This window comes from Haliaeetus albicilla, chromosome 22 (genome assembly GCF_947461875.1).
Source record: "Haliaeetus albicilla chromosome 22, bHalAlb1.1, whole genome shotgun sequence".
Classification (NCBI taxonomy): Eukaryota; Metazoa; Chordata; class Aves; order Accipitriformes; family Accipitridae; genus Haliaeetus; species Haliaeetus albicilla.
Genome location: NC_091504.1, coordinates 20,184,001 through 20,195,119, shown reverse-complemented (window position 1 = coordinate 20,195,119; position 11,119 = coordinate 20,184,001). Strand labels below are relative to the sequence as shown.

The 11,119-nt window shown below is 55.1% G+C and overlaps 1 protein-coding gene across 1 annotated transcript; it reads left to right on the top strand.

Moving 5' to 3' along the window:
* The first annotated feature begins 867 nt into the window (after nt 1-867).
* Nucleotides 868-10,022, top strand: TMEM184A (transmembrane protein 184A). Its single transcript, XM_069810249.1, has 9 exons — nt 868-967; nt 3,995-4,219; nt 4,929-5,094; nt 6,034-6,124; nt 6,216-6,291; nt 6,870-6,961; nt 7,362-7,531; nt 7,628-7,825; nt 8,247-10,022. The coding sequence occupies exons 2-9, from the start codon at nt 3,995-3,997 to the stop codon at nt 8,495-8,497; spliced, it is 1,269 nt and encodes a 422-aa protein (XP_069666350.1). The 5' UTR covers nt 868-967; the 3' UTR covers nt 8,498-10,022.
* The last annotated feature ends 1,097 nt before the right edge of the window (nt 10,023-11,119 follow it).

Sequence of the window (11,119 nt, the reverse complement as noted above, 5' to 3'; positions counted from 1 at the left end):
TCTGTCAGAACTCCAAATTTTCCTTCTTTTACACTTTTTTTTTTGTCTAGGAGGGCTGAGAGAGGCATGTGGAATTTGTTAATGTCAGTCCTGGTTTGCTAGTAGGGATTCTTTCCCAACACAAAATTCAGTGTATTTCCCAAATCATGCTCTTATGGTGTCCGTAGCTCCAGCAGCTTGTGGAAACCATACATTAATTCACAAATTGAATGTAAATTGTATCTTCTTCCACTGTGGTGATATGGTGGCATACCACCGCTATGCCCCGAAGACCTGAGTGTTATTACCTAAAAGCCAACCACAAGTTAACCACCTTAATTTCCTGGCTGTGTGTGCCACCAGGTCTGCACAGGGTAAAGAAAGGACGTGGAGATCTCTCCCATTTGGTGCTCAGAGCCAGGACAGGCTTAACCTTGTTGCCTTTCCACAGGCAATAAATCAGACCACAAGCAATTGGTCCTTCGACTTTGCTCCTCTCTGCTCTGCAGTAAACCAGGGGAAGGCCTGCCCCAAAAACCAGGCACGAGTCTGTCGGTGCCACCAGCTGCCTGCCTGTTCGTCATCGCTATCCTCCAGGTAAGGATTAATTCCCAATTGCAGCAAAACCTGCCTTTGCTGCCCGAGCAGAAGCTCTCACCCACGGCCGCAGGACGTGCGCCGGGCTGCGCTGTGGCTTTCCATCCGTGTTTGCTTTCTGGGCGTGGGTGCCGAGCACAGCGGACTGGAAAGGTAAGTCAGGTAGCTTTTCCGCGGGAGGCAAAGCCCGACCTGCTGCTCCAGCTCCCACGGGGCCCCCGGGGTGCAGCGAGGGCGAGCGGGGCGCTGGCAGGGCTCGCTGCCAGCAGGCAGGCAGGGCTGGGAGGGTGCCCGGAGGAGGAGTCTCCCACGGGTGCAGGTGGAGGAGAACGCAGGGGATGCCGAGGCAGGTGCACGGCGGACAGACCCACTCCCAGAGGACCCCCGCAGGGTGAGTGGGGTCCTGGGGGGGGGGGGGGGGGGGGGTGCAGAGTAGCTGGGGGAACAGCCCCCACCATGGAGTAGAGGTTGCTCCAGCCATGGGTCCTGAGCACCTGTAGGAGCCCTATGTGTGTGTCACCCACTCCTCTGGGTGGGCTTTAAGGAGGGCTTGGTGCTGCTCTGCCTTAATTTATAGCCATGTGCTTTAGGGCCTTCCTCCTGGGAGACTGGGGGGGGTGGGGGTGGGGGGGGTGGGGTGGTACAGAGAGGCTGATCAGATAAATAACCCCCATGCCCTGGCTTTATCTGAAAGCAATCAGGAGGTGAGGTGTGTCTCCTGTGCTGGTGAGTCTTGAGCCTAGATGCTCCCCACCCTGGGGTGGGGTCAGGGATTTTTTTCTCCCCTTACTGGGGCACATAGCCAGCACCCCAGAGGCACTCACTGGTGGGGGGCTGTGGGGGCTCACCTTTCTGACTGCACTAGCCCCATGGAGGGCTGCTGCTGAGGTGGGGATTTGTCCTGGGTGCTTTGGGACACTGGGAGGGATGCGAGCTGGGAGTCCGGGCTCTGGCAGCCTGTGGATGGTGGGGAATCCCTGGCAAACTGAAAAGCCCTGTTTGCAGGTGGCCGGCCTGAACACAGGTTTCATTGCTCAGTTTATTTTCTGTTTAGTGCTCACTTAGTGTCTCTAATATACCAGGGAGTGAGTGTAACAGATAGACACTGTGTGGCAGGTACCTGCAAGGTGTCTGAAAACAGCTAGACTGGATGTGGCACAGGCACAGTCCAGTCAAGAAGCTGAGTTTTGCAGCTAATATTCTCTGTGTCTCCTTGCCGCCTTTGTTTTGGAAGCAAATGGCCCTCTAACTGCATTGAATTGCCCGGCTACCTTGCAGAGCCAGGATCTAATTACCTCTGGAGCTGGGAGCCCTGTCTCCAAGCGGCACCGAGGCTTTTGTTTTTAATGACTTGCTCCGCCACGTTCAGAGTGTGACAATGTAGGGGAGCCTGCCAGGACTGGCTGCTGGTGCCACCGTGCTTGTACTGCGACGGCTGCGAAAGCTCATAGGAGTTGGGATGTCTTGGGCCAAGCATCTGTGGCACAGCCCTGGGTCGAAAACAGAATAAATGGGTCTAGTAATGAGCACAGCTCTCTGCCATGTCCTGGGGAGCGAGCTGGATCACGTCCTTCCCTATCGTGATGCTCCGGCAGAGGGAAAGCGTGGCTAAATCCAGCCATACAGCCCCAGCCAGCAGGAAGGCAGCCCCCAAAAAGAGTGAGGAGTGATGGGGAATGGGGCACAGCCGAGTTCTCACTTCCCTTCCCGTGCCACAAGCTATCTCCGTCCTCCTGTTAATGTTTACAAGGCAGGTCTGGCATCGTCGCGGTCTGTCCAAAGACCATATCCCTCTCCGGCTCTCCCTGGGATCCTTCTTCCTGGGGCAGGGCTGTGGGACAGTTGCAGGGAGGAGAAACCCAGCTCCCCGCTGCCTCCGTAACACTATCGGCCCCGCTGTCCCTCCAGCCATCTCCGGCTCCGCTTCCCACTCGCGGGCGCAGGTACGCCGGGGTGAGCTCCTGGGACCTCGCCAGCACGCTGCCGCCCTGGGCATCTCCGCTTACAGGCGGCTCCTGCCAGGCGGAGGGGGGGGAAGGTATTTTTAGGGCTGTTGATCTGACACCAGCTGATATTTCCTCTCCTGTGAGGTTGGGGTTCGGGGAGAGGGCAGGAGAGGAAGCCGCAGGGCGAGCTCTTACTTCGGTTTGTTTTCTGTGTTTAATTGGACCAAGGTCATTCCCTACCACTTTTATCTGTGGCAGATATTTTCTTGCCTCTTACCAGTTCGTGTTTACAGTTTTACCCCCAGATGATAGTTAGCCAGCAGCTAAAATCTTTGTTTATTAACAATGCACCAAGAAGCATCTATATTGTTAGAGCTCTGCTCACAGGTTGTTTGGTTGTTTTTTTTTAAAACTGCTGTTGTTATATATGGGGAAAAAGCAGCTTTCCACAGATTAGAAGAAAGAGAGGCCAAACATGGCAGTTTATGCATCTGTCAGCCTTGAGATATGAAGCTGCCCTATAAATAAGAGCGTATTATTAGGTTGGTCCTTGCTGTCCTGAGCCGCAGGGTACACGGTGCCCATATGCCCCAGCCACCCTCTGTGCTGGGAATGTTCGGTGCATTGGGACAACTGTCTTCAAGACAGACCTGCTGCGGAGACGCTGGAGTGCTTCAGCATCCCCAAAGGGCAGCAGGTCTGCCTGCAGCATGGCAGGCTTTCTCCCTTGTGCTTAATTTGGGTACAGGAGGGACTGCTGGCTGCCCTTCAGGTCTTTGAGTTGGCATTACTGGCACACCAAGACCCCCATAATCCCAAAATGGCCAAGGCTGGCCGAACAACCTGGGTGATGCCAAACCTCTGGCTTCTTGGGCAGCCTTGGGGCTTGCCCCCAGCAGGCCATGCATGATGGAAGGAGACAGACTTGGGGAGAACCACACAGATCCCAATTTTTTCTGGGCTCCCAAGGAGGAGGACATCAGTGTCCTGATGGCTTGTTGGTAAGGGACTTGTTATTATCATGGGTGAGGGATGAGTTTGACCCATAAGTCTCTGGTTCCTGATGGAAAAGGGTCCTGAGCCACGAGTGTGAACTCACGGGGGCACAAATGTAGGCAGGTCTTTCCCTTTCAAGAGGGATAGCAATCCCTGAGAAGACAGGAAGGAGCAAGGCTGGGAAAGAGAAGTGTGTGTTTTAGGGGACATGGGGACTGCACACACCTCCCCAGAGAAAAGAGGGTCTGCTCTTGAAGGATGTTTGCATTTTCCTGCTGGGAGAAGCAGACCCAACCATGGTAAATAGGCTTGTTTGGGTGAGGGACACCCTGAAAACAACCCTGGAGAGGAGATAAACCTCACAGGAGGTTTGCCCACACTGTGTGGGCTGGGAAATCTGCTTGGACCTTCCCCTTCAGCAGCTTACCTCAGTCCTGCCCTCCTGCGCCGCTCCCCTTACCTCTCCTTCCCTGCAGATGAGTAATGCCACGCGTGCCTTGCCTTCTTCCACGGCACCCAGCACCCTGGGACCCGGCATGGTGGCCAGGCTGGCCTCAGCCCCACCACCCCTGGCCCTTACCCTGCTCACGGCTGCCCACAATGACTCCCAGGACGACCATCAGCTTTTCCTGACCACGACGGCAGCGCAGGTCATCTCCGGCATCTTTGTGTGGTCGGCGCTCATCGTCACCTTCCACCAGGTACGGGCTGGAGTGGGGACGGGGCTCAGCGCTGGGGTTGACACAAGGGCAAAACTATTGATTGCCCCCAAGTTCATTGCAAATCACTTGGCTCCGGATAAGTATTTCCTCCTGTTGCTGCCCAGAGGAGTTATCTCCAGGGTCGGGAGCCTGGTGCTGGCAGCTCGGGAGGTTGGACTTTGCCCGCACAGTCCCCGAATGGCTGCCAGAGCCAGGAGAGACTGCAGGGCATTGGCACTGCCCAGAGGCAACACCCAGTGGGGTTTCTCATCTGCCACCCCGGGGTCTGTGCCTTTGGGGTGCACACCACTGGCTGCCTTGAAACATACTGCCAGTGGGCATGTTTTTGGGTGCTGCACAGATCCATGCTGCTGAAGGTAGCCCTGGGGCAAGCTGGTGCCTTCGAGCACTGGGATGGGGCTGCACAGGGGCTGGCACAGAGGAGGACACCATTCTCGCACAGTCCTGGGGAAGGCAACCAATTTCCACATGTTTTTTGTGGAAGGGATTGCTCCAGGGACTGGGATGGAGCCTGTCTCACGTGTCGGTTCGCTGCGATGGGTCTGTGGTGGAAAGCCAGAGGTGCTCTCACCCCCAGGAGGAGGGCTGACATGGGATGAGCCTCCTGCAGCCCTGTGGGCTGGGGGTACTTCTGGTTCCCCTCCTGACCAGTGGTAGCCACAGCTCTTGCACACCTGGCACTTTGCAGATCTACACACACCTGAGGAATTACACTGTCCCCAAGGAGCAGCGTTACATCATCCGCATCCTCTTCATCGTGCCCATCTATGCCTTCGACTCCTGGCTCAGCCTCCTCCTCCTCGGCAGCCACCAGTACTACGTCTACTTCGACTCGGTGCGTGACTGCTACGAAGGTGAGCGCAGCCTCTCCTTGGCAGGGAGGCTGATGGCAAAGCAGGGCTCTCGTCTCGCTGACCTGTGTCTCTGGAGCGTCCTGGATTGCACAAAGTGGCAAATCTGCATCTCTCTCATTTCCCACTGTCCCTTCCTCCGTGCAGAGGTTTTCCCCTTCCTTCTCCATCGGCAGCAGGTAGGGGATGCCCCATGGGCAGACACGAGCTGGTGCCTTTCTGATGCCTGCCTGTAGGCTCAGAGGGACCCCAGCATCATTCTCCTGGGGAAAGAGGTTTTCTGGCTGCCTTTGGGGTAGAAATGCAGCTTCTCTAAAGCGGAAGGTAGATGTACCGAAGAAACTGGGGAGTTGGGCTGTTTTGAGATGCAGGGGAAGCTTGTCAGGGTTGAGGTTGCTCTTCCACCTTGTTGCTCTCCCCCTGGGGAATGGAGGGGTGCGGGCATGCGTATTACTTCGGGTTTGGAGTATATGAAAAATAAGTGATGGGGTTGACCAAGAAAACTGTTCAGGACCTGCTCCTTGCTGGCCACCAGCCACTGGTGCTGCTCCTTAGCAATTCTGAGGTCCTTCCATGCAGATGGTCCCTGGCCTTTGCACTCCTGCCTGGGCTTGTCTGGGTGTGCACGGGGGCTGGCTCCGCGAGCACTGCTGGGATGTCCGACTGCTGCCACGTGCACGCACGCACCGTGTGTGCACGGAGGGGCTGCTGCGCCTGCAACAAACCCTGTGCACGTGGTGCGGTGTATCTGACTCTGCTTGGAAGTCAGATGGATTTGACCTGCTGCTCCCCTCGCTGGTCTCCCACCCACCAGTGTCCCAAATCCTGATGCAGTGCTGAGGTGGACGAGAAAACGCCAAAGCAGGAAGGAATGTAAAATGTAACAACCGCCTCCCGAATCTCCATCATCCCTGCTGATTGTGTCCGCCCTTGCCTTGCCAGCTTTCGTGATCTACAGCTTCCTGAGCCTGTGCTTTGAGTACCTCGGAGGGGAAAGCACCATCATGACAGAGATCCGAGGGAAACCCATTGTGTAAGTCCCAGCATCCCGCAAGATCCTTGGCCCTCCACCCGCTTTCCCCATCCAGCAGCCGCAATGACATCTCCTCGGCTTCTGCTTCCAGGTCCAGCTGCTTTTATGGGACCTGCTGCCTTCAGGGTATGTCCTACTCCATCGGGTTTCTGCGCTTCTGCAAGCAGGTGGGTACCCGATGGGGCGCATCAGCTCCGCTCCCCTCCGACGAGGGCTCTCCGGGTGGCCCTGCAGAGAGGACTTTGCTTCACTGCTCTCCCCAGATGCTCTTTTTATTTGTTTTTTTTTCCTCTGAGGGAGGCAGCTCACCCAGCTTGCCGGCACCTGGCCAGCAGCAGGGCGGCACGCTCACTGTCCTTGCCTCTGACTCACTGCTGAGTCAGGGTCTCCTCCCACTGCAGAGCTGAGATTGCCATCTCTGTCCAGTCCCAGGTTAGACTGGACGGCTCTCTAACTCTCCAGGGCTGTGCTGCAGGCTGAATCCCGGCACCGCTCTGTCCCCAAGCCCCCTGGTCCCCCATCTCAGAGTGGCTACGCTGCCTTTCAGGAGCTGCCTTTTGGCAGCCCTGCTCTTTCCCGTCTGAAAACCTTGAGCTGGTTCATATTTCACCCCACAGCGTTGGTCCCTCCTGTGATGGAGAACTGCTCTTTCCCAGGAGGAGAGGGGCTGGGGTGGCAGGAGCTGCAGGGAAGGTGGTGGGATGTCCCTGCTGCCCGGGGTGCACCATGTCTCTCCCCTGTGCAGGCTACGCTGCAGTTCTGCATCGTGAAACCCCTCATGGCGATTGTCACCATCGTCCTGCAGGCGTTCGGGAAGTACCGCGATGGGGACTTCAAGTGAGGATGCTGGGTTGGGCTGGGGAGGGTGAAGGGGACAGGATGGGTCCCTGCTCCATCACAAGGGACAGGGTGTCCTCACAGCCCACCCCCCCAGGGAGCTGCTCCACAGGTAGTGAGAGCACAGGGAGCCCAAAGCACCTGGGAACAGAGACTCTACCCCCAAATAATAAAGGGACGAATCTCCTGTGAGCCATAGTAGGAGATCCCACCAACAGAGGAAAAGCTGAGTGGCCCCCTGCTCCCCCCTTTCTCCCTGCCTCTCCTTCCCCTCCTGGGCTGTGCTCTCCCCTGTGGCAAAGTCACACGCCTCTCCCCCGCCATTTCTTCCTTCCTTGCCTCCAGTTGTACTTGCTTCGTTTCCTGCAGCCCAGGACAGCAGCTGTCTCTCTCCCCACAGCGTCCAAAGCGGCTACCTCTACATCACCATCATCTACAACTTCTCCGTCAGCCTGGCGCTTTATGCCCTCTTCCTCTTCTACTTCGCCACCATGGACCTGCTGCGCCCATTTGAGCCGGTCCTCAAGTTCATCACCATCAAGGCAGTCATCTTCCTCTCCTTCTGGCAAGGTGGGTCCTACCACAGACACCCAGCGCTTCTCCCATAGCTCCACCTGACCGAGGGACACAGGACCAGAGCTATTCCCTCTTCCTTCCCCTGTACAGGGACACTGCTTGCAATCCTGGAGAAATGTGGAGTGATCCCTGAAGTTCAAATCATCGATGGGAAGGAAGTGGGAGCTGGGACAGTGGCTGCTGGCTACCAGAACTTCATCATCTGTATTGAGATGCTCTTTGCTTCCATTGCCCTGCGCTATGCATTCACCTGCCAGGTTTACAGAGAAAAGAAAGAAAACTCAACAGGTAACTCTTTCTCTGTTCTTCCTTCCTTCATGGTGAATAAGGAAAGAGGAGACACCCCCCCTTATAGCATTACCAATGGGATGCTAAAAGCCACCAGAGGAGTGCTCCACGAGTTCCTTCTCCCTCTTCCCTCATGGCACCCATGAGCCACAGCAAGTAGATAGGAAAAGACACCTTAGTGTGGATGGGCAGAATTAGGCGATTATGGTATTATGGCACATGCTGCTGGAGAGGTTCCATCATCTTTGAAACATGCGGCTGTGGTTGACTTTCTTCTCCTTGGTGCTTGCCACCACAAGCTGACGTGGCCCACGATGAGGCCCTGATCTTGAATTTCTAAGAAAAAGTGTCGCTCCAGTCTTGGAGCGCTTGGGCTCATTGACTGATGTCCCACCACCCTCCCGCTCTCCCTGTTTTTCAGCAAACCTTGCCCCAATGCAGAGCATCTCAAGTGGGCTGAAGGAGACCATAAGCCCCCAGGACATCGTGCAGGACGCGATCCACAACTTCTCGCCCGCATACCAGCAGTACACCCAGCAGTCAATGCAGGAGGCAGAGCACAAAGCACCGGGGAAGAACGGGCCCACAGCCTCCAGGGTGGAGGGACCGAGCAGCAGAAAGAGCAAAAACATTGAGAAGAGAGTGCTGATCCTGTCGGATGAGGAGCTGTAGGAGACATCAGAGGGGACAGTGACACTGGAGAGGTTTAAACCCATGCAAATGGGAGCTGTCTCAAGCCTGAGACAACCTGGTCTAATCGGAGTACCGAGAAGCCAGGAATTCTACCCCAAAAGCCAGTCTTTCGAAGGGAAGATGCAATAACCCAGGGAAAGGTTAAATCAAATAGTGCCAGCTTCTGCTGTCCCATCTCTACTGGTGTTAGGGACTGGGCTGCCTTTGCTGCTGAGACTAAGCAGCCCTGTGTCGCGGTCTGGGCTTTGCCTCCCCACTGCTGGGGTTTTGATGCCAGCCCCGTCTGTGCCCATGCCGGGGGATGCCAGGCAGGGAGAGGAGCCGGGCTGCAGGATGGATCAGCCACCCTCGCCCTCCTCTTTCCTCCGAGCAGTACTGAGGCCTGAAAGAAATGCTTTTCTCAGCACAGTTCTGCTCTAGTTTCTCCCGATTTGAGTAAAAAATTATCTCCAAGGGCCCCGTGGAGAAAACCAGCCCAGGAAGGTGACTTCACTTCACCTCAAAACCCGGTAAGAGTTGGAAGACGTCATTCCTTATTTTTACATCTTTTCCCCTCTCCTTCTCCCAGAAAAGCCTACGCAGTTGTGCAGAAGACCTTTACCAGGGAGGAAGAGTAAGTCATCCTCTTCTCCCTCCAGATGGGGATGCAGCTGTTTGAGTAACTCCCGTGGGAGCAGCGGCAGGACCTCACTCGGGGCTAACCCGTGGCCTCGCAGCTGCATTTCTGAGAGCGGCTGGTGACAGAAGCACTTGTTTATGTCTAAACCAGCTTATCTCTGAACGGATCAGAAGTTAAAAGAGATTCCAGCTTCCTTATCAGAGTCTTCATTAGGGAACCAGACTGTGACTGGTGGTGGTAGGAATGCGCTTACTGGGAACTGTCTGTTCCTCCTAACCCTTCGCTATTTACTGTCCCTGGGCTTTGCCCAACCTGTGGGAAGGCAGGCAGGAGCTGAGCCCAGCCGGGTGACAGTGGTGGGGATAGAGAGATACTGGGGGATGCTGCTGCTTGGGGCAGGACAGCTAGCGGAGGAAGATGGAGGATTCTCCCTGTATCAGTGATGGAGAGCACGCATGCTTCTGTTAAACTTTCTCTCTGGGTTTTTTTTTTCCCCAATTTTTAGTCCAATTTCTATTCCTTTGTTAATCAGATGATCCCCAGGAACTGACTTAGGCACTGGCTGGGCTGTTGTTTTGGGGTGGGAGCTGGGTAGTGAAAGGATGAAGGCAAGTCTACAGCCTCAGATTTGCAGTCACATGGCAAACAAACCAACGGGTAAGGCTTAGAGATATTTTACGTGCAACCCCTACTGTTGGTTTTTTTTTTTTCCCCTGCTCTTAAGCTGCAAAATGTAAATCACAACATGAAATTATTTTATTTATGAATTTTTTTCTAATAAACAGCAATTTCTACTACAGAGTGAGCAAGTGTTTTCACTTAGGTCAGCAAGCAAAGCCCATGATGTGCCTGTTCTTGCTCTAATGCCAATGCTCTTAAGCTCAACATCCTCCCTGCCCCTCAATGCTGGCCCAGCAGAAATACCTGCACATGCAGCATCCTGCATATTTTGGCATTCCCACAGGATTTGTGCTTATCTTTTTCACTCCACAAGGAGGGTGTGTGTCCCCTGTTTCCTCTCCTTGCACTGCACCTCTTCCAACCCTTGCCTAAGCTGTGGATGCAGCAGTTCAGAGCTGCTGGATCTGCTTTAGCCAAGCTAAGCCCAGACTCCAGCACCAACAAGACAACCTCTATTTATTACTATTGGAGAAATCTTATCATGCTGGAAGCCTGGACTCCACATGAGCAGCCTATAGCTAGAGCCAGTCTTGCGAGTCCCTCTGTCCTGAAGCACCACTGCTCATACCTGCTCAGCCGGTGAGCCCACCGCCACTTTTCCTGCGATGAGGTCCATAAACAAGAGCCACGTGCTCTGTGCATCCAGGCATCCATCCAGGGTCCTGCACATCCTGGGAGCAGGACCCTCCTGCCTGCAAAGTGCAGCCTCAGTGCTCAGGGATGAGGTTGCTTGGCTTTGTAACACAGCCGGCACTGAAGCAGGGACATCTCTCAGCTGAACGTCTTGGTCTTCACCCCTCTGGGAGAGGGCCAGCCACAGCTGCAGGAACAGAGGCTGCTCTGGCTCCTGGGGTGAGGACAGACTGCAAAGGTGATGATGGCACATCTGTCGGCACGCTCGCGGCCACTGAGATAAAGACTTGCACAAGAACACAGCAAGAAACGGAGTTGTACTTCATTGCACAAATGATCGACTCTGGTGCATAATGGGCTGCATTCATTGCTCTTGCCAGCAGGTGCAATTCCCACTGCAGACAATAACATTTGCCTATTTATGTCAAGCCCTGATTACTGTATTATATGTAAAACAGGTCTTTCTTGCAAGCAAAACAAGGGGGGGGAAAGTCAGCTGTGACTCATCGAAGTCAGCAGTGTGATACCAGCCTGAAGGAGCCGTGCTGGGCTGGACACCAGCTGGCTGCTGCACCGTGCAACAGCAGGCAACGCTCCTCTCTCCAGCAGGCGCGAGAGTGGCCTCCTGGTCGTCCTTTTTCTTGGAGAAGGGAGAAAGGCAAGAGTTC

Coding starts and splice junctions, on each gene's coding strand:
- TMEM184A (XM_069810249.1), top strand. CDS start 3,995: ATGAGTAATGCCACGCGTGCCTTGCCTTCTTCCACGGCACCCAGCACC. Junction 6,962..7,361: donor TACCGCGATGGGGACTTCAA/GTGAGGATGCTG, acceptor CTCTCCCCACAG/CGTCCAAAGCGGCTACCTCT. Junction 7,532..7,627: donor CTTCCTCTCCTTCTGGCAAG/GTGGGTCCTACC, acceptor TCCCCTGTACAG/GGACACTGCTTGCAATCCTG.